Raw genomic sequence first — 19833 nt, forward strand, 5'->3', positions numbered from 1 at the left:
CTACGCGTCCGGTCTGAACACACGGTAACCCGGATGTTGTTGTCCGCTGGGCGGGGACAGCGCAAGGCGCTAAAAGTTAGAAAGCAGAGAGACTAGAGAGATGAATGAGCGTGAGAGAGATAGAGAAAGAGAGAGACACGAGTGAGAGAAAGAGCGGAGTTGCCGACATTCTACTGCTGGTCAACGGCACACACGGTAAATAGTTTCTTTTGTTCTGTTTAATCTCTAGATGAAACTGTACCGAGTGGTTTGTAGTGTGAAATGTTAATTTACATAACAATAGTTCGTTTTGCATTACATTGCTGTGTATGGCCAGCTAGCTTGCATTAGGCTGTTGACAATTTATATGCTAATGCTGCTGAGAAGTTTGGTTTATAGTTCACCTCAGGAGCTTGATTGTGACATTTGGTTGGTTTTATAAGCTAACAGTGTTAATTCTTATTTTATAAGTAATGTAGAGATAATAAGAGGGTTTGCTGTGGCCTGATTGTGTTGCATGTATTTTGAATGACTGGAAAATCTGCTATGCTATGTTATAAATATTCATTGAGATTTTTCATCTCCTCTGTTTTAGTTTTCACGGTGTTCAAGATGTCCATTTACATGCCCAAGAAAAATAAATGCACTATTAACATCAGTATGAAGCGTGGACTTAATGACTGATGTTAAAATAATTGATTATTTTCTATATTTGTAAATGATTTTATGCTTTATTTCTGCTTCTCTGTTGTTTGACTTCCTGGTGTCTGTCCCTGTGTCTGTCTCTGTCTCTGTGAGTGACGCAGATCAATGGTCAAACCTTGAGTGAAATATCTCTATGCATTTATATTAAGTCAGACAATATGATTTTGATACAATGATTATGTTTGTGTGTGTTAATTTTGGTTTAGAAACTTTGACTACATATATTTTATTTTATTGTCTGGTTCATATTTTTTAGACTGTTAGAATCTATTTGAGACAGTGAAATTCCTTTGACTCTGTAGACATACTATCTTTGTGAGACAATAACAAGACAGAATGTTTTTTGTTGAATGTTCTGGAGAAGAGGCCACGTCAGGATGGCCTTGTCCGGGGCAGCAAGATCGTATGCCCAGCTGGCATGACGTGCCGTTGTATTAATTAAAACTGGCGAATCAGCGATCAAGAGGGCGGGACTTCCTGGAGGAAATCGACCAGCATGTTTTGTAAACAATTGTAAGGTTATTTTAATGGGTTCCAGGGAGAGAGTCGTGGTTCAGACTTCACAAACTGAAACACGTCTGTTTGTATTCAGGGACATGAGTTAATTTTGAACCCGGAGATCTCTGTAAAGTGCACATTTTTTGACGTATTGTAATAAAACTTTTGTTAAACTGAGAACTTGGACGTCTCCAGCTCTTCATTTCCCCATCAACGAACTGCGCAGAAAAATGGTGAGGTTTTTTCTGTTGGTGACAGATTTTTTCTGTCGCTGACAGATTATCAATTTTCAAGGTTTCCTCATGCAATTTTTCTAACAAAATGGTGACCCCGACGTGATGGGGAGTGGAAGCTGGAGGACGTGAGTATTAAAATTAATTTTTAATATATGCTTGATCTGAAATTTAATCTGTAATTCTCTTTGGAAATGATAACAGCCTGAATTATTGCTGATACAACTGACATCCAGACTTTGTTGACAACAGCAGGGTACCCTTATCAAGGAAGGTGAGCACAAACCTTTTTAATAAAATCTGTGCAAATTGGCCTAATTGCAAAATTGAGTTGTTGTCAATAGAAAACAGATGTCATAGTTAGAAATACAATACGTCAAGAAGATTTATTGACTTATAAAAAATAAATAAATAAAACAAATAAAACATTTTATTTTAATTAAAAATTAAAATAAAATAAAATAAAAATAGAAGAAAGAGGGGACACACGACTGTCCAGCTTGAAGACAGGGGATAACGGTCCCGCTGTAAGGCCTATTGTTGTAAAGGGAGACCGGCGCGTCTTGCCGAAAACAGGAATCCGCGTTTGGAGTTAGCTGTATAAATTGAAGAAAAGGTGGATTACGTGATTTTGTCTTCTGATGAAGACAGAGAATACGGTTCTCTGTGTTGATTAAAGGGGGATTTTCTTTTTAGAAAATCCGGCCAAAAATCAGGAGGCAAAGTGTCTCGCTGTATTTCTCCAATCAATATTCCAATCAAAATGTTTTAATTAAGACTGTTCTAATCAAGAAGTTTTAATAACATGTGTGTTTATATAATAATCAATCAGAGTGATTAATGAAGGGTTGAAATGTATGGGCTGGGTCTTTTCTCATAGAGCGAATTTAAAGATTACACGTCTGGTGTGTCTACTCTGAGAATTGTCTGTGGGTATTGTGGGAGGTTTGTTTTATACTATTGATGACTCTGTGAAGATTGTATTTAAAACTGTGTGCTGAACTGAGTTAACTCCAAGTGTCTGAGCGCAACATTTCTTATAAATGTTGTAGAAGCTTCTCAGTCTGGTTCATAACACGGGGCAATGCGTCCAATACAATCTGTGACTCAGCATGTGTGGCAAAGTAATTTAGAACTGAACATTGTTGTAATTACGCACCGGGGCGTCAACTATGTTGGGGTATCTGTTTAAAGATACCAATTGCCTTCATCAAGGATCACCAAAAATGTTGGGAATTAAGGATGGCTCTTTCATGAATAAATGATGACCTTGCACAGGGCGTCAAATATATTAATAAAAGGGCGTTATCATAAATGCTATCCTTTCCATAAGGATACCAAATATGTAGGGTGAACCTGAGCAACACTTGTGTGGCTCTCACGGTTCAAAAGTGTGGTTAGATGGCTACAAGAATCATTAATAATTATCATAAATAATTATTAATTATAAGAAATGATATGACTTGATTTACTCTAAGTCAGCTCATAAAAAGGGGCACCACTCTGTAAACAGAGAAAATATAGCCAATTCACCTAAATCAGTCTCATAAAGTTATTAAATTATCAATTTGGAACACTGATTATTAATTATGAATATAATTATAATCAAATTACCATATTAATATTTAATAGTGGTTGAAGGAATCGTGAATTCTTGACACAGAAGAGGCCAGCATATCGTTCATAATATACAACATTAAATAGACAGCATTCGTAATCAAAAGGTATTTATTCTAAACAAGTATAGCAAATAAAAGCACACATCTATAAAATAGAGAATACATTACAAAAGAGAAGTGTGTGTGTGTGGGGGGGGGGGGGGGGGGGGGGGGGTTTACCACTCCTCAGACAATGAGCTGTGTTCAGCTCCAGTTAATTTAATCAGTGTGTGAGCAGGTCAAAGGTTAGTATAGTTAGTTGCATTAAGACTGACTGTCTGTATAAAGCAAGATAAACATACAACTTTGATCGTAACACGAATGTCACATAAATATACTTAAAACACATATAAACCAAATCATTAATCACAGGTCAAATCCTTGTTGATCCAGGCCTCTGGATCCCCTCCTGAAGGAGATCCTTCGAAACAGGAACGGTGGAGAGAGCAGCGATGGAGAGAGAGCGGGGGACAGAGAGGACTGTCTCCTTTATAGCAGGCCAGTGGACCTCCTGTGGGGTCAAAGGTGCCTTGACCAATGACATGACACCTGGAAGGTGTCATAAATGCAGTGCATTCTGGGAACTGAAGTTCTTGACAGGGGACAAAATGGAGGTTCTGCCATTTTGTTGAGTTGACTTAGGAAAATGTCTCATTTAGTCCACAAATGTTAAAGTCTACAAATGAACCCAAAATTCACCTGTGGTAGAATCCCAACAACATATATATCATAGAAAAAGGTTCTGCATCTCATTCAGTGGAGTAAAAATTTGGAATGGGGTGTCTGAAGAATTAAACACTTCAAAGTCAAATTTAAAGAGCATGTCTTCACTCAATATAGGCATGAAAATAGGTGTGTGAGATGAAAAGTGTGTGCTGCGTGGGTGTGTGTGTGGGGGATGGTAACAGGTGGTGTAGGGTAATAATGGTGGTAATAAGTTTAAATACTACAGTACTATGTGTTATACATACAAAAATATAGGTGGAAGTATCCACACACTGGTCAAGGCCAGTCACTACCCTGCTTGTACTTAAAATTTGGATATTTTTCTTTTAAAAATATACTAAGTCTTACTTTAAATTCCTTTTGCTGGAGATACATCTTTAATTTACTGTTAGTACAAATTTTAATGCAGTACGTGTAAAAAAATTTGTTTTTGTTTGTTTGTTTGGTTGTTTTTCCATTTAAATAAGGGTATGAATAATCCTTACACCACTGCTCAAAGTTTAAGAGGCTGTTTCTGTCTTGACCTTCCCCCAGAAGTTGTTTTGAGCATGTCTGTGTGAGTGAAACGTTTTTGAGCGTGTCTGAGTGTGTGATTTCTGTAATGAATGTTGAAAGAGGGTGATAAGTTTTCACTACATATTTAAAAAGTACTATTCCAGATCTGTAATAAGTACAAAATAATTGGGACACCTGCACAATCTAATGAAATATTCATGTCCAGTAAAACAGCTTTGCCAGTTTCTATTTTGGTTAAAATTTTACCTGCTCAGTTTTTATTGTATTTTATTTTTACAAAGTCAAAGGTGATTAATTGACTTGTTCTGTAGTCACTTTGTTTTACTTAATATATTTGATAAAATGTATTCAATATAAATGTGTCCTTGATTTTGAGGCAGTTGTTTAAGTAACTTTAAATATAAAAATGTTTGAGAAGTATTCTACTTATTTTGATCATATTAAATATAATCTTTATGTGTATGTAATTCTAAATCAAGAGAATTTTGTCTGTTTCTAATTGACAGGCACTTCCTTGCGTGCAATCTGTTGCCTCATTTTTTATTGAGTAGCTATTGTTTTTTGTTTTTACAATGTACAGATATATAAAGTGTTCTTACATTTTTGAGTAAAATGATGTTCTTGTTTATGAAAAAACAAGTAGACTTTACTTAATTTGGTTAAATAAATATAATTTAAAACTTGGATGGAATTAAGTAAATGTTACTTAATATCTTCAGAACTGTTATGTTTTATGGAATGTAAAATTTACTTGATACTTGCAAGTGAGTGTTACTTGATATTGCAGCATTACATTTTACTGAAATCATTTGTGTGCAAATACTGACAATATATTTTTTAAGTAAATCTTTTGAGTTATTTTCAGTGTGGAGAGAGAAAAGAGAGAAGCAGGCAGAGAGACAGAGGCTCCAAGGTTGCCTGGTGGTGTTCTCTCCTTCAGGCCTGATTGTTTTGTTTATGGAGACATAACATTTTTCTTTTCAAATTAACAGTTACACTCATTTACCTATTCTGACTTTTATCTTTGGTTTATGTTTTTTTTATTTTTTATTTTGTTTTCCTTTATGAGTTGTGTTTTGGGTGGAGGAGTTTTTTTTTTTTTCCTGCTCTGTGTGTGCGTAGTATAATTGTAATTGACTGGTGTGCAGAGTGTTACTGTAATGTAAACAAATGTTCCCCTGTGAGGCCAAGTGGCGTTACCCCTTTGGGTTTCGTCATATTTTTTGTTTTACTAGTGCTGTGGTGGCTCTGGTTAGAGCATTTGTCTCGGGGGCACATCATGGTCAAGGGGAAGTGGCCAGTTCTGGTTGCTTCACCTCGCCATGAGTTTCAGTGTTTAAATACCCACCGCTGGTCATCCACATGAAGACTAGGGTTGAGATTAGCTAGATAGTAATGGTCAAGTAGTCAGCTAGAGGGGAGCCTTGTTTACTGTCCAGGCCATAGTGTTTGGCTGGTTGTGTATTGATTTTTTGCACACACCCAAGTATGACAAGTGTTGATGAGTTATTTTTTATTTTTTATTTTGTTCTTTATTTTTTATTTCTCCTTTCAGTGGAGCTTATTGGCTTTCTGCACAAAAAAGCAGCTGTTAAAAATAGCACAACATTTTGGCCTTGACGTTGATGACAAAATTATAAAAGACAGAGTGAAACTTGTCTTGAAGGCCAGTTAAAAAATAAAAAATAAAAAAATAAAAGAGGGGGGATTTATCAGAAGTCCCGTCAGCATATTTAAATTTTGTCCATTCATTATATTGCAAATATATATTTATATAGCAAATTGCAGCCGTTTTAAATGCAGTCTGTTTTTACCCCATTGGTCGAAGTTATGTTTTGGAACTGAAATAGATTGTTAACGCAAGTTGCTCAACTTCCTGTGTAAGTTGATGTGATATCTTGCTAAAGGATAGATGACAGGTGGTTGAAATCAAGTGAGTGTAATAGATGGAAAAGAGTACGTAGGGGAAGAGAGACAAAAAAGAAGGTATTAGTATGTGTTGACAAGAGAAGGAAAGAAAATGGCAACTTGCTTGCTACTCGGAAATCTCCTTCTGGGTTAGTACGTGGAGAGGGCTGGGAATTCCTTCTCAGCAGCCTCGCCTCTTCCTCCTGCAGCTTTTGAGACAATTCTTCGTCCTGTAGGACCTGACGCAGCTCCCCCAGGTTCAGGCTTGTCTCGCCTGACTCTGGTTGTAGTGACGCTTCTTCCGCCTGGTCCTCCTGCCCTCTGCTCCTCCTGCTGATTTTCTGCTCCTCTTCTTCCTGCATTTGTTTAGCTATTTCCTCATCCTCCTGCTCTCTCCTCCGGGCCTCCTCTGCACAACGCTGGATCTCCTCCTGAATTACACGGGCATACTCAAAGTCTTCCTCCTCCAGCTGTCTGGAAGCCTGTCTGTGGAGGGTGCTCTGCTGGGTCCACTCCTCTTCCTCCTCATCCTGCAGTCTTCTGGCTACACGAATGTCATTCTGCACTAGCTGGTTCTTCTGGATGTTGGTGGTGTAATATTGCTCAATCTCCTGTTCCTGCAGGTTGTGTGCCAACACTCCATCCTCCAGCACAGCAAAACACTGGCACACTTCTTGGACACGTGGAAGGTTGGTCTGGTCAATTTCCAGCTCTGCCATCATTGTGCCTGTTCTGTCACTGCCTCATGGTGATACAGAAGACCCTGTTCCCAGCACGCTGCCCACACAGGCTCCAGTGTTGTGTACGTACACAGCCTATTCAACAAGTACCAAACATGACAGCCAAGTGTCAACTTTGTCCGCTCCGTCGCACTTTCCCTCTCCTCTCCCTTCCTCACAAATTATCCAAAATGTCACGAACATGCTTCACCGTCTCTAGTTTTAGTGTGATGTTTTTCTTTTTTAAACGAAACCGACAGCCGTTGTTCATCAATGAAACAAAGCCCCGTCGACTCGTGAGGGGAAGCCGGGGCGGACTGGTTGTGTATTGATTTTTTGCACACACCCAAGTATGACAAGTGTTGATGAGTTATTTTTTATTTTTTATTTTGTTCTTTATTTTTTATTTCTCCTTTCAGTGGAGCTTATTGGCTTTCTGCACAAAAGAGCAGCTGTTAAAAATAGCACAACATTTTGGCCTTGACGTTGATGACAAAATTATAAAAGACAGAGTGAAACTTGTCTTGAAGGCCAGTTAAAAAATAAAAAAATAAAAAATAAAAGAGGGGGGATTTATCAGAAGTCCCGTCAGCATATTTAAATTTTGTCCATTCATTATATTGCAAATATATATTTATATAGCAAATTGCAGCCATTTTAAATGCAGTCTGATTTTACCCCATTGGTCAAAGTTATTTGATAATAGATTTTTGAAAAGGCTAAAAGAATTTTTTTTTTTTTTTTTGGATGTTTGAACTCACAATCTGCCTGAATTTATATTCTTGCCCCAACATTTCTTGCAATTTATTCTCCGATACTGATTCAGTTATCAGTGTACTGAGATATTTTGTTACATTTTGGTTTCATTTCCACTGAGTGTGCTTCACTATTCTACAGTAAATGTTTTAAAGGGCCAGCCACTGTGGGTGAAAGGGGGGTGCCCCTGGATTTACCACAGTTGGATCATGTGTCCTTTTGCTGTACATTAACTGCACTGGAAGCCTCCTGTCCACACAGGTCCAGGAGACATGACAGCTCCAGACAGAGAAAAGCTCGGGTAAGAGTGTAAGACCCTCTGAGTGTGTGTGGCTGAAGGTCATCAACAGGAAGTGGACAGAACCACGTTGGGCAAGTCCATATCAGGTTAAAAAAGAGCTGTGAGAATCATACATTCATGAAAAAAATCATATTCATATAATCAATTGTTTTTGACATTATATACTGCAAAACATTTTTGATAAATGGGTACAGAAAGATTGTTTTGGGTACGGCTGTGTTGTTCTGTTGGCTCTGCTATCTCTCTTTATAGTGCTTCCTGTTGTGTCACCTGGAGCCGAGGGGGAGAGTGGACGGTGGTAATATTACTATATTATGTACAGAAATTGACATATTGATGACACAAGCATAGTGGTGTTGTGTGTTGTGTGTATTTCTCATATCTGTTCTGTCTGTGTTTTGCATCTCCATGGTCATCGAAGGTAAATCCCTTTCCCCATATCAAATGACATTAATCCACTCTGAAATGCATGCTTTGCTGCTCACTGATATTGCTACTATTCATAATTTTGTTTGAGTTGGCCTAATGAATGTTAGGCCAAAAGAGGGAATTGTTAAAATAATTGATTATTTTCTATATTGGTAAATGGTTCTCTGTGGTCTGTCTCTGTTCTCTGTGAGTGACGCAGGTCACTATCAAAGGTCAAACCTTGACTGTAGTAAATATCTCTATGCATTTATATTAAGTCAGACAATATGATTTGATACATTGATTGTGTTTGTGTGTTAATATTGATGTAGAAAACTATGATTACTTTAATTACATATATTCCATTTGCTTAAACTGATTAAGATTCTATAAATCACAAAGAATGACATCCAGATATATTGATACACAGTTTTTGCTGTGTGTGTATGTGCATTTGTGAGTGTGTGTGTATGTGTGTATGTCTGTCTGGAGAGGGGAGAACACAGAAGTAGTGTTGCCTCGCTGACGCTTGAAGCTCCGACACATGCGCGGTAGCTCATGAAGCAAACGTCCCGAAGCACTGTGCCGAGGCGTAGTTTGGTCACGTGACTCGTGACGTTCGAAGCAGCAAAGTGCTTCGAACGTCACCGAATCACCAACAGTGAACCGCTACCTCGCTGATCCTCCACTAGAAAGAACTTCAGAACTGCTCACATACTTGGCAAACCACAAAAATGTATATCCCAATCTTTATCAAGTTGCTAAACATTTCTTATGCACCCCAGCCTCATCCGTGCCGTGTGAACAGGTTATTTCCAAGGCTGGGGAAATTGTATTGAAAAGAAGAAACCGCTTGAATCCCAAAACTGTGGAAAAACTGTTGTTTCTAAATAAAAATTCATAACAAGTTACACAAGCACAGTCACTGCCCTGTTTTTCAAGCACAATCTCTTTCCCCACCCACCCATGAACCTCTTTACCAATGAATCCCAAAACATTATTTGCCAAATTCCATAATATAATCTGTATTTGCACCAGCCCCATGTGAAAAGGGACCTCAGGCCGGATTCGAACCCGTGTCCGCCGCAGCACTCAACCTTAGGGGTACGCGCTCTACCGGTGTGAGCCATATAAAATGCATGAACCAATCAATGACACGTCTCGGTTGCACTTCATTTTATTGGCCACTAGATGTCCTACTGGAGCACTGTGTGTCATTGAAGCTTCGAGTAATGAACCATGTTTTGTATAAAGTGTCGAAGCTTCAACAAAGCCTCGATCAGCCATCACTACCTTTATATCAACTTTATATGAATTCCGACGCACTCGTTACTTTTTACCGTTCGTCTTTCATTGAACTGTTAAGAAGCCTCTGGCTGCAGCTCGCAGTTCGCAAGTAACCTTCAAGTACAGACGCGCTTTTATAAGACAGGCAAGGTAGGGTCCCACCTACTTCCCCGAACTGCAGGGGCCCCCAGACCAGCTGCCCACTCTCCATTCAGCTGGGAATCGGGGCCCTCAGTGATCCCCAGCCATTGCGTTTTTAAATGTAAATGTAAATTTCTATGTTTAAATCGGAAACAAAGACAACAAACTAAAATACAAAGAAATAAAGTATCCGTCTACACCCCCTCCCATTTCGTGTTATAATGGACTATTCCATCCAGGCCATGATCGCGAGAGTTCCAAAGTTATGTGACGGAAGTGGAGGGAAGTTTGGAAGACGTTACGTGAGCGGTGAAATTGATATCAACAGTTGGAAAATGAAACTACCCAAGTGGTGCCACCAAAAGAAGGAAGCGAAATCAAAAAATGACACACTCCCGAAGTTGACAACATTTTTTAATGTTTCGACAACACCGCCGGTTGTCGAGGAGCAGCAGGAGGCAGCGGCTAATTCAGAAGGGGAGGAGGTAACCATAGTAACCGCGTCATGCTCGAGCTCTGACAGAAGAGATGTCAACAATGAGGAGGTGTTGAGTAGCAGTCCTGATTCTGTTGACCACCACGAAAGTGTTGTCATCATCGGAGATGATCCGGCGTTGTGGCCCAACGTTTTCAGTGACTGTCAACGTAAACTGCAAACTAGTAACTAACTGTAAAAAATGTTTGTAGAAATTACAGTAAAACACTGTAAAATTGCATCTGAAATAGGTCGTAAACATTGTACATCACCCTAGTAGATACATTTAGTTACTGTGGATCAAAGAATAGTATAAAACTTTAAATTCTACAGCCATAAACTGTAGAAAAGAAAGTAAAGTTGTAAAGTTAATGGAGAAATACCATGATGACACAATTATCCTAAAAGTAATGGGATTATTCAGTATAAAATTACAGTTTTTGCTGATATTTACATTTACATACGCTCACTGTATTTTTACGGTGAAGTTCTGGCAACCACAGCTGGTATTTTACCGTAATTTAAACAGATTTTTGTTTTTACAGTGTATATAGCCTATATGTATACATATGTATAGTTGAAATGATCCCTATCTTGACAACAGTGAAACGCTGCTTACATAAATCTATCAATAATAATAATAATCAAATAATATATGTAAAATGTAAAAAACAATCTGAGTGGAGCCATTCTGCATGATGAGTACTTTTACTTTTGATACTTTAAGTACATTTTGATGTTGATACTTTTTTTTACTTTTTTGAATGCAGGACTTTTACTTGTAGTGGAGTAATTTCACAGTGTTGTATCAGTACTTTTACTTAAGTAAGAGATCTGAATACTTATTCCACCACTGTTAGTTACATTCCGACAGTGCGTAAACAGCGTCAGGTGAGTGTCACCATGGTGCTCATCTAGCAGCAGGATTTTAACCACGTTCATCATGGTATTTCTCCATCAACTTTACAACTTTACTTTCTTTTCTACAGTTTATGGCTGTAGAATTTAAAGTTTTATACTATTCTTTGATTTACAGTAACTAAATGTATCTACTAGGGTGATGTACAATGTTTACGACCTATTTCAGATGCAATTTTACAGTGTTTTACTGTAATTTCTACAAACATTCTTTACAGTGTGTGTGTATATATGCTGTACATATATATATACAGCAAAAAAAGTCAACAGAATTAAATAACATAAAATTCTTTTTGTTAAAAGTAAGGATTTGAAGGGCCCCCTAGCTAAATTCGCCTTGGGCCCCCAAATTGCTAAATCCGCCACTGACTACAACCAGAGAGTGGAGGAAGGATGGTCCTCTACTGTGGACTGGGACTGACAGCAGCAGTTCTGTTGGGTCTTTGTTTCTGTTACTTTCTGCATAAAAAACAAGATCTCTGCTTCTGAGGTGGATTTGGTAAAAATTACAGTCCACCAGGTGAATTAGAGGAAACAGTTTAGTCAACAACAAAACAAAAATGTTAAATGTTATGCCTTTGTATGCAATCAACAAAAGTTGATTAACACTTTGATTAAAGTTGACTGCAGTCTCTCTCTGTCCTCCAGAAAAGAGCCGTACAGTCAGTTCATCATGTTGGATATCAGGATCACACTGACGGATTATTCTTAAAGTGATCAGACAGCACAGACACTGTACAGGGCAAAAAGTATTATTTGACAGAGAGGAAAGAATCTAATTCTAAACATTATGTCCGTACACAAAATAGAGGTGGGTGATATGGCCCTAAAAGATTATCACGATATTTCAGAGTATTTTGCGATAACGATATACTTGACGATATTAAAAAAATACTGAAAAATATATAGAAAAATATATTTTAGTCTGTACAAATAAATAAAAAATGTACAACAAAATAAGAATCAATCAAATCTAAATGCAGTGTAAATTGCAAATCTCAACAGTTGCCAAATACAAAAAAAATACTCTTGACTCTTGAGTATTAGCAAATAATAAAAAATAACCATCTAGGGGGTCCGGGGCCCCCCCCGGGAGAACATTTTGTACATTTTATAGTACAATGTGATCAATCTCATCCATTTTGAGAGCTAAATGTAAGCAAACACCTCCCATAACATTTTTCACAGTCAACAGGGCTTTCCACTAGGACATGGAGCAGCCAGACTGTGTGGAGTAGAGAATTTTTTTTCATAAAAGCCCAAATTTGGTTCCTCTTACACATTCTAATGCCACTATTCCATCATATACACTGATCTTATCATTGTCTATTTTAATTCATTATTGTAAAGGAGAATAAAGGTTCTTCTATGTTTTATTTAAGGCATCATATTTTGACAGTCTTCTTGTAAATTCTGTGGTGGATTCTGTGCTTTTATTTTGAAAGCTGCATTGTTTAGCGACAGGAAGTAATAGTAGCTTTTTGTGAATAAAACCCTAAAACCACAACAACTTTCATTGTTAGCTAATGTTAGCTCGCGGCTAACGAACGGCATAATGCAACAGTGTGTTTGGGCCGTTTGGATCTCTGACGGCCCAGACAGGTTGATAGTGTTTAGATTGGTGCGCGCAAGCGCAGATGCACACGGAGAGAAGGTAGGCGCGTCAGTTTGCTGAATGACGTGTGAATGCGCGCATGTCTCGGAGGAGGATGGAGAGGTGCGGGTCGGGTGACAGACACTCTGCTGAGCAGAGACAAAACGCAAAATAACTTGATATTATGAATAGAGTAGGTATACTTTCAGTAGCTTGAAATGTGACATTAGCGCAGCACATGAGAGTCTGGAGCCGACACAGTCTAGGTCATTATCTTTACACCACTACGTCAAGAAGTAGGAATGTTGCCAATATCATGATATGCATTTTTCTTACCCATAAAAAAAATATACCGGTATAATCGTGAACGATGCGATATGGCACACCCCTAACACAAAACACTCACTTCTGTTTGGGAGTTAAACTACAGAACACCCTGAAGGAGTTGAAGCAATATTCAAACACAAACCTGCTTAAAAAATGTATAAAAACATAATTTTTGCACATAGGAATGTCTGTTTGTTTATATATATATATATATATATATATATATATATATATATATATATATATATATTCATGATGTGATTACATTATATATATATAGTTGTACAAAAATAATTGTCATTTTTGGTAAATCATTGTTTCATTTTACAGACCCTGTCTGTGGCTTTTGTGGTTAATCAGATAAAAAAAAAATCTCATTAGCTCCAATACGATCATTAATTACGAAGGGAAAAAAATACCAAACTTGAAACAAAAACACAAAGAAGAGTGCTAGAAAATGTCACGTAGGAAGGAGAAAGGTGGCTGGGAAAAATCAAAAGAGAAGATGGACAAATCATCAGATGTGGAGGAATTAAAATGTAGAAAGCTAAATGAGCTATGAGGATACTTCGAGAAAAAAGTTGCAAATTTACTAGATTAAAGTCGCAAATCTGAGCGAAAAAAGTCACAGATTTACGAGAAAAAAAGCAACTTTTTTCTCGCAGATTCCCCACTTTAAATCTCATAAATCTGCGCATTTTTTTCTCGTAGATTTGCCATTTTAATCTCGTAAACCTTTTTCTGAAAATATTACCCCCCTCCCCTGGGTCCATTTTTTTTTTACACATTCCACAGTCCACATTCTGGCAGTATGTAATATCCTCCAATACTCTCTAGGGTTGAAATTTGGAATTTGCAAGTATTTCAATGAGTGCCCTATTAATGGTTAAAACCATGATCGCGGGGTTGTGAGCCTAAATTTTGGGAATTTTGGGCCTTTTTTTAGTCCCAGCCCGTCCCTGTTGGACCAGTAGAATTGTTCTAGAACCGCCACTGTACAGATTATACTACGGAACATTGTATTTTATGATAATTTATTTATTTTTTACGTTATTTATATCACCAATATTCTGCTTAATATATTACATTTTTAAAAAAACCCATTTAAAATCGTATGAATAACTGTCTTATGCTGGGCTTACACCAAACGATTTCCCCAGTCCCAGACTAAAAACTAACTCTTCAGTAAATCTAGGAGTCTTACTGGAGTCACAGCGCGCTCCCGTCATCCCGATCGTTAAGTGTAAGGTAGTAATCTGCGCTGTTTCTTATCAGTCTTTTCCTAATCTTTGGTTTGCGATCATATCAAACGTGTTTGATATTATCGCAAGTCGCAGTGACGTAACACAATCAACAACCAATAGATGAGCGGTTCCAGACGGGCAGTAAAACCACTTATCATCACAGTATCATCACAATAATGTTAGTAAGCTCAGTCCTAAATACAAATATAGAGATGTCATATATTTACGGCCACAAGCGGGATTTTGGGGGCGCTGTTTCTTAGTAAAGAGAACAGTAAGCAGACCCAGTTAAAATGTATAAATAAATGTATACATAAATAAGTAATAAATAATTGATGATGAATGTGTGATTAACTAAATGAAAGTTGATAGAGCTGATAAGTATAATTATTCAATTAAACAAATTATAATTAAATAAGACATAAATGTATATCATTAATTCTTTTCTACAGTTTCCTTTCCTTTATTCTTCTTTATATCTATTTTTACTGTAAAATAGTCAACTTTTCAGAAAAACAGAAATCCTTTTTCAGCTTTGTGAGGGCGTCTTCTCTTCTTTTTTTTCAACAAAATTGCATGGTAGGTAAAAAAATGCTAAAGGAAATCTAGTTGTAGTCTTGTAAATAGTGACCCTGCAAGATTCACAGTCTTTGTAGAATCTCAGTCTGAGACTAGGCTGGGACTAAAAACTCTTAACACTTGTCTTTAGATGTGAGCAGGTGTGAGCTGATAGTCTTGCAGGAGTCTTTCCAAATCTTTTCAAAGTCTTCTGGTGTATAGGTAGCATTACGTGTAAAATAAAAAATAAAATAAAACAACTTGTGTTGCAGTTCCTCTATCGGCCGCATGAGGGAGACACGGCCGTTAGGAACCCGAGAGGACGAACTGTCGACGTCACCACTGAATGACCCCACCATCCTCCACGCTGCTGCTGGTTGATGTGTGTGTGTGTTTGAATGGGAGGACGTGGGGAGAAAACACTCTGCTGTCCGTCTGTGGTGACTGAACCTGCCGGAGACTTCTGTGTTTACCTCCCCGGCCTGTCAGAGAGCCAGAGGGACGCTGTGCTTCACAGGACTTGACGTATTTTCTGCCCTTTCTGCCCCCAGCAGCATCACCGGGTAAGCTAATTGTCACAGCTAATCAGAAGCCGGCTAACATCACCTGGCTCTACCTGAGCTAGCTATCTGCTACCGGCTCACGGCTAACCGTTACCGTGTTTATTATTCACACGTGAGGGGCTTTTTAGCACCTTGTTAGCTCACTAATAGCGGAGCGGAGCTGAGTTAAAGACGAGCTATGGAGGCTAACATGATGTAGCTACATCAAGTTAAGACTCATTGATTGTCCGTGGGGTCTTTTTACATTATTTGGTGATTTTAGTTTCGTTTCTGTGAAAATACTAATCAGAAATAGAGCGATGAACTGTGGCTAGACATGAGGCTGTCCAGGCAAGATACAGATAATCTGACAGTGAGTAGTCTTTATCGTCTGACTACAGACATGACCTGATTTACCCCCTTAAAATCATTCATGTGGTGGAAGAAATATTTAGATTTTGCATTACTATACTGTGAAAATACTCCACTATCAGTAAAAGTCCTGCTTTTGAAACTTTACTTCAGTAAATGGCAAGACACGGCCAGATTCCTCTACAGATTATAAAAGATACAGTGGTGGAAGAAGTATTCAGATTACATACCTAAGTAAAACTACCAGTATCACACAGGAACTACTCCACTATAATACATTAAAACAGTTACAGTGAAAGGCAGCGTTATTTATTATCATAGTTTTAAACTGGCCCATATAATAGTTATAATTGTGTTGAGTTTGAGTGAATGTTGTCAGATGTTCCAGGTAGATGGGAGCAGAAAAACTGAAATTTTTTCCAGATTCAGGACTAAAGTATATATAAAAGTCCTGCAGTCTAAACAAAGTACAGAAGTATCAGCATGTAAATGTAGTTAAAGAAAAAGTCCTGCATTTAAAAACCTTACTTCAGTAACAGGCAAGTCCTTCACAGATTATGAAAGATTCAGTGATGGAAGAAGTATTCAGATTACTTAAATCATTTTTCATTTCATTTATCCTTTATTTATTTCTCAAGGAATCATTGAGGGCAACCCCTCATTTACAATGATGTCGAGAGCACAGAAAACCCCAAAATGAAGAACAAAAATCAACAAACAAAACACTTGAATACATTAAAACAGTTGCAGTGAAAGGCAGAGTTATTGATTATCATAGTTTTAAACTGGTCCATAGTTATAATTGTGTTGAGTTTGAGTGAATGTTGTCAGATGTTCCAGGTCGATGCAGCAGAAAAACTGAAAGCAGTTTTTCCAAATTCAGTATTTGTCCGGGGAACATTGAGCATTAAGCATTAAACACTAGAGCGTGTTGGATAATTACTATGTGACCAGTTTAATAAAGTGCTGAGGTATGGTGGCATGTCGCCGATCAATACCACACGGTGAAAATACTCCACTACAAGTAAAAGTCCTGCAATCAAAACAAAGTACAAAAGTCCTGCAATCAAAACCTTACTTCAGTAAAAGTCAATGTAGATTTCTTACCCAGCGTCCCTGTAAAGGTTACAACAGTGGTGGAGGAAGTATTTAGATTACTTCAGTAAAAGTACTAAGACCACAATGAAAATACTCCACTACAAGTAAAAGTATCAGTATCTAATTGTACTTAAAATATCAAGAGTAAAAGTACTCAATGTGCAGAATTGGTTTACATGACTCTTTATATATTCCAAACATATTGTATTGTTATTGTAATGTTGGCAAGGTTGGGCTAACATATGATCTGAATTAATGTAAAATCAATGTAGCGAGCATCAGAATGAACTAAATGACTTCAGTGATCTAATGGTTGTAGTTGGTCCTTTCTTTAGCAAGTTTTGTTTTGGTATTTGTTAATTATCTGCTGTAGCTTTGTCATATTTTTGTACACAGATTTGGTAAATGGACTGCACTTATATAGCGCTTTTATCCAAAGCGATTTACACTACAGACTGCACTCATGCACACACACATTCATACACTGGGAATTACTTCACACACCATCAGGAGACATTTGGGGTTCAGTATCTTGCTCAAGTATACTTCAACATGTAGGCTGCCATGGTCAGGGATCGAACCACCAACCATCCGATCAATGGGTGACCACTCCACCAACTGAGCCACAGCCGGACAGATTTATTACCAGTTTTGCTAATAATACCACCTCAAAATTATGTGAAATTCTTTTAATTAAAAAACACCATTTTCATGGTGGATGAGCATCAAACGCTTCCACCAAACTGCACCCAAGTCTTACACAAACTTTAGGGAAAACGCTGAAAAGAAAAGAACAAATGATCAACTTTAATTCAAAAGAAAATTAATTTAAAAAGCGAAGATAAACAGATAGGTCTTTCGGCTTTGATTGGGAAGTAGTGCACATTGTCTCAAGTCTTCTCTTCTGGCATTAAAGCAGCATAGAAGCTAAATGCAGCTTCATCATGTTTTGTTTGACTCTGTGAACAGTCAGTAGTCCTGAACTAGCCGACCTGAGAGGTCTGCAGGGTTCACACTGGGTCAGGAGACTCTGATTAGTACCTTTGACCTAAACTATTATGTGATTTATGGACGAGCAAGACAGATTTGAAGTTGATGCTGTGAGAAACTAGTAGCCAATGTTGTGATCTGAGAACTGGAGCCAGACTGACCCTGTTAGGTCCTTGTTAGAACCCTGGCAGCAGCGTTTTGGATCAGCTCAAGCTGTCTGCTGGCTGTTTTAGACGGCAGACCTGTGAAGAGTCCGAGGCAGTAGTAGAAGTATGGATACTACTGCAGAGGAGTAGTAGAATCAGCCCTGTTTTCTGCTTTGTGATGATGCATTTTCCATCTGATTCAAGAGGGTTTTTAAGCCTTTGATGCACAACATATTGACCCCCTTCTAATGCACAACACGGGTCAGAAATGACCCCCATTCATTCCCCATCTTATTTCATGCTGCTGTGTTTCTGTGCTCTATCTTTTGATATCAACTTATTTTATGATTGAAAAGACCAAGTATTCCTTAAATATCTTGTTTTTGATAACAACAGATCATTATTTCCATTTTGCTTCTCATACTTTATGTAGAAAAAAAGTTTTTGTATTATGATATAGCTAACTACTTGGCTAAGTAGCTTGCTAAGCTAACTACTTAGCCAAGAAGTTAGCTCGGTAGTTAGCTTAGCAAGCTACTTAGCTAAATACTTAGCCAAGAAGTTAGCTAAGTAGTTAGCTTAGCAAGCTACTTAGCTAACTACTTAGCCAAGAAGTTAGCTCAGTAGTTAGCTTAGTGACACAAAAAGGGATTTTATTCAAAAATTAATAAAGGGAAACATAAAATTAGGATGTATGATGATCGAAAACAAACTAATTGAGGAAAACCTGGAATACTGAATGATGAAAATAATTTATTGCAAAGATATAGAACGTGAAAACTCTGTCGGGTCACTTTTGACCCATGTTGTGCATCAAAGGGTTAAAGAGTTTATTTAGGTTTAAAGCTAGAAGTCTCTGAACACATAAAGGAAAACTTCACTTGTCCTTTAGTTTATCATAAACATTCAGAATAATCAAATCTGGAGATACATGTATTTAACTGGCCAGGATGAGCATCTAAAGCTGTCAGACAAATATAGTGGAGTAAAAAGGATGTAAAGGAGGAGAAGTAAAACGTTGCATTACGTGGAAATACTCCAGTAAAGTACAATTTCCTCTATTTGTGCTTCCATCAGCACATTCCTCAACTGTTGTATCTGCAACAGTCAGCATATATATAAAGAAATAAATCCCTGCTAAACTTAATCCGATAACTTTTTAGCTTTCCAGTGGCACCTTAAATCATGAAGAAATACTTGGAATCATGGTTGATATAATCAAAAATAGTTTTTGCAAAATAGTTTGGATGAATGTCAAATTTAAACCATATATGCAATCTTAAAAACTTTATTATATACTATACTATTATTATTGCATTCACTTTTGTAATAATGCAAGGAATACTTTATACTTTGGGATTATCTTAGTCAATTTTGACACCATGTGGTACTGTTATTTTTCATGAATATACAGAATTTGGTGAGATTTTTTTCATGGAATTGGTTTTAAAGTCACAAAAGCCAAAAAATCAATGAAAATGTGTATGAACTCTGAGCAATACTGTTATATAATCAAATGCAGTTGTTTTGCATTCAAAAGTATTGCGCATACAGCCAAAAGTTCTCATGTTTCAAGAATTTTAGGGTGTTAAATTAGTTATGCATTATTGTTAAAAGGTTTTTAAATGCAGTAAGTGTTCTATCTACTCCAAATAATATGTGCTGCTATATTGATATTATATATATATATATATATATATATATACATATATAAGAGCCTATCACACTGCAAAA

General features: G+C 37.4%; 2 protein-coding genes across 3 annotated transcripts in view; one reads left to right on the forward strand and one right to left on the reverse strand.

Annotated features, from left to right (window-relative positions):
* LOC131974361 (coiled-coil domain-containing protein 50-like) lies at nt 1-7218 on the reverse strand. The gene is made up of 2 exons (XM_059336641.1): nt 6355-7218; nt 1-69 (listed from the first exon to the last, which is right to left on the reverse strand). Exons 1-2 carry the CDS (start codon nt 6943-6945, stop codon nt 1-3), a joined length of 660 nt encoding a protein of 219 aa, XP_059192624.1. The 5' UTR covers nt 6946-7218.
* Nucleotides 7219-15479: 8261 nt separating this feature from the next.
* Nucleotides 15480-19833, forward strand: part of slc39a14 (solute carrier family 39 member 14) — a 60995-nt gene continuing 56641 nt past the window's right edge. For both annotated transcript variants that reach the window (XM_059336987.1, XM_059336986.1), the window contains exon 1: nt 15480-15514. The gene's annotated coding sequence lies outside the window, so the exon portion shown is untranslated. The remainder of the gene's footprint in view (nt 15515-19833) is intronic.

Source organism: Centropristis striata, chromosome 7 (genome assembly GCF_030273125.1).
Source record: "Centropristis striata isolate RG_2023a ecotype Rhode Island chromosome 7, C.striata_1.0, whole genome shotgun sequence".
In the NCBI taxonomy this organism is placed as follows: domain Eukaryota; kingdom Metazoa; phylum Chordata; class Actinopteri; order Perciformes; family Serranidae; genus Centropristis; species Centropristis striata.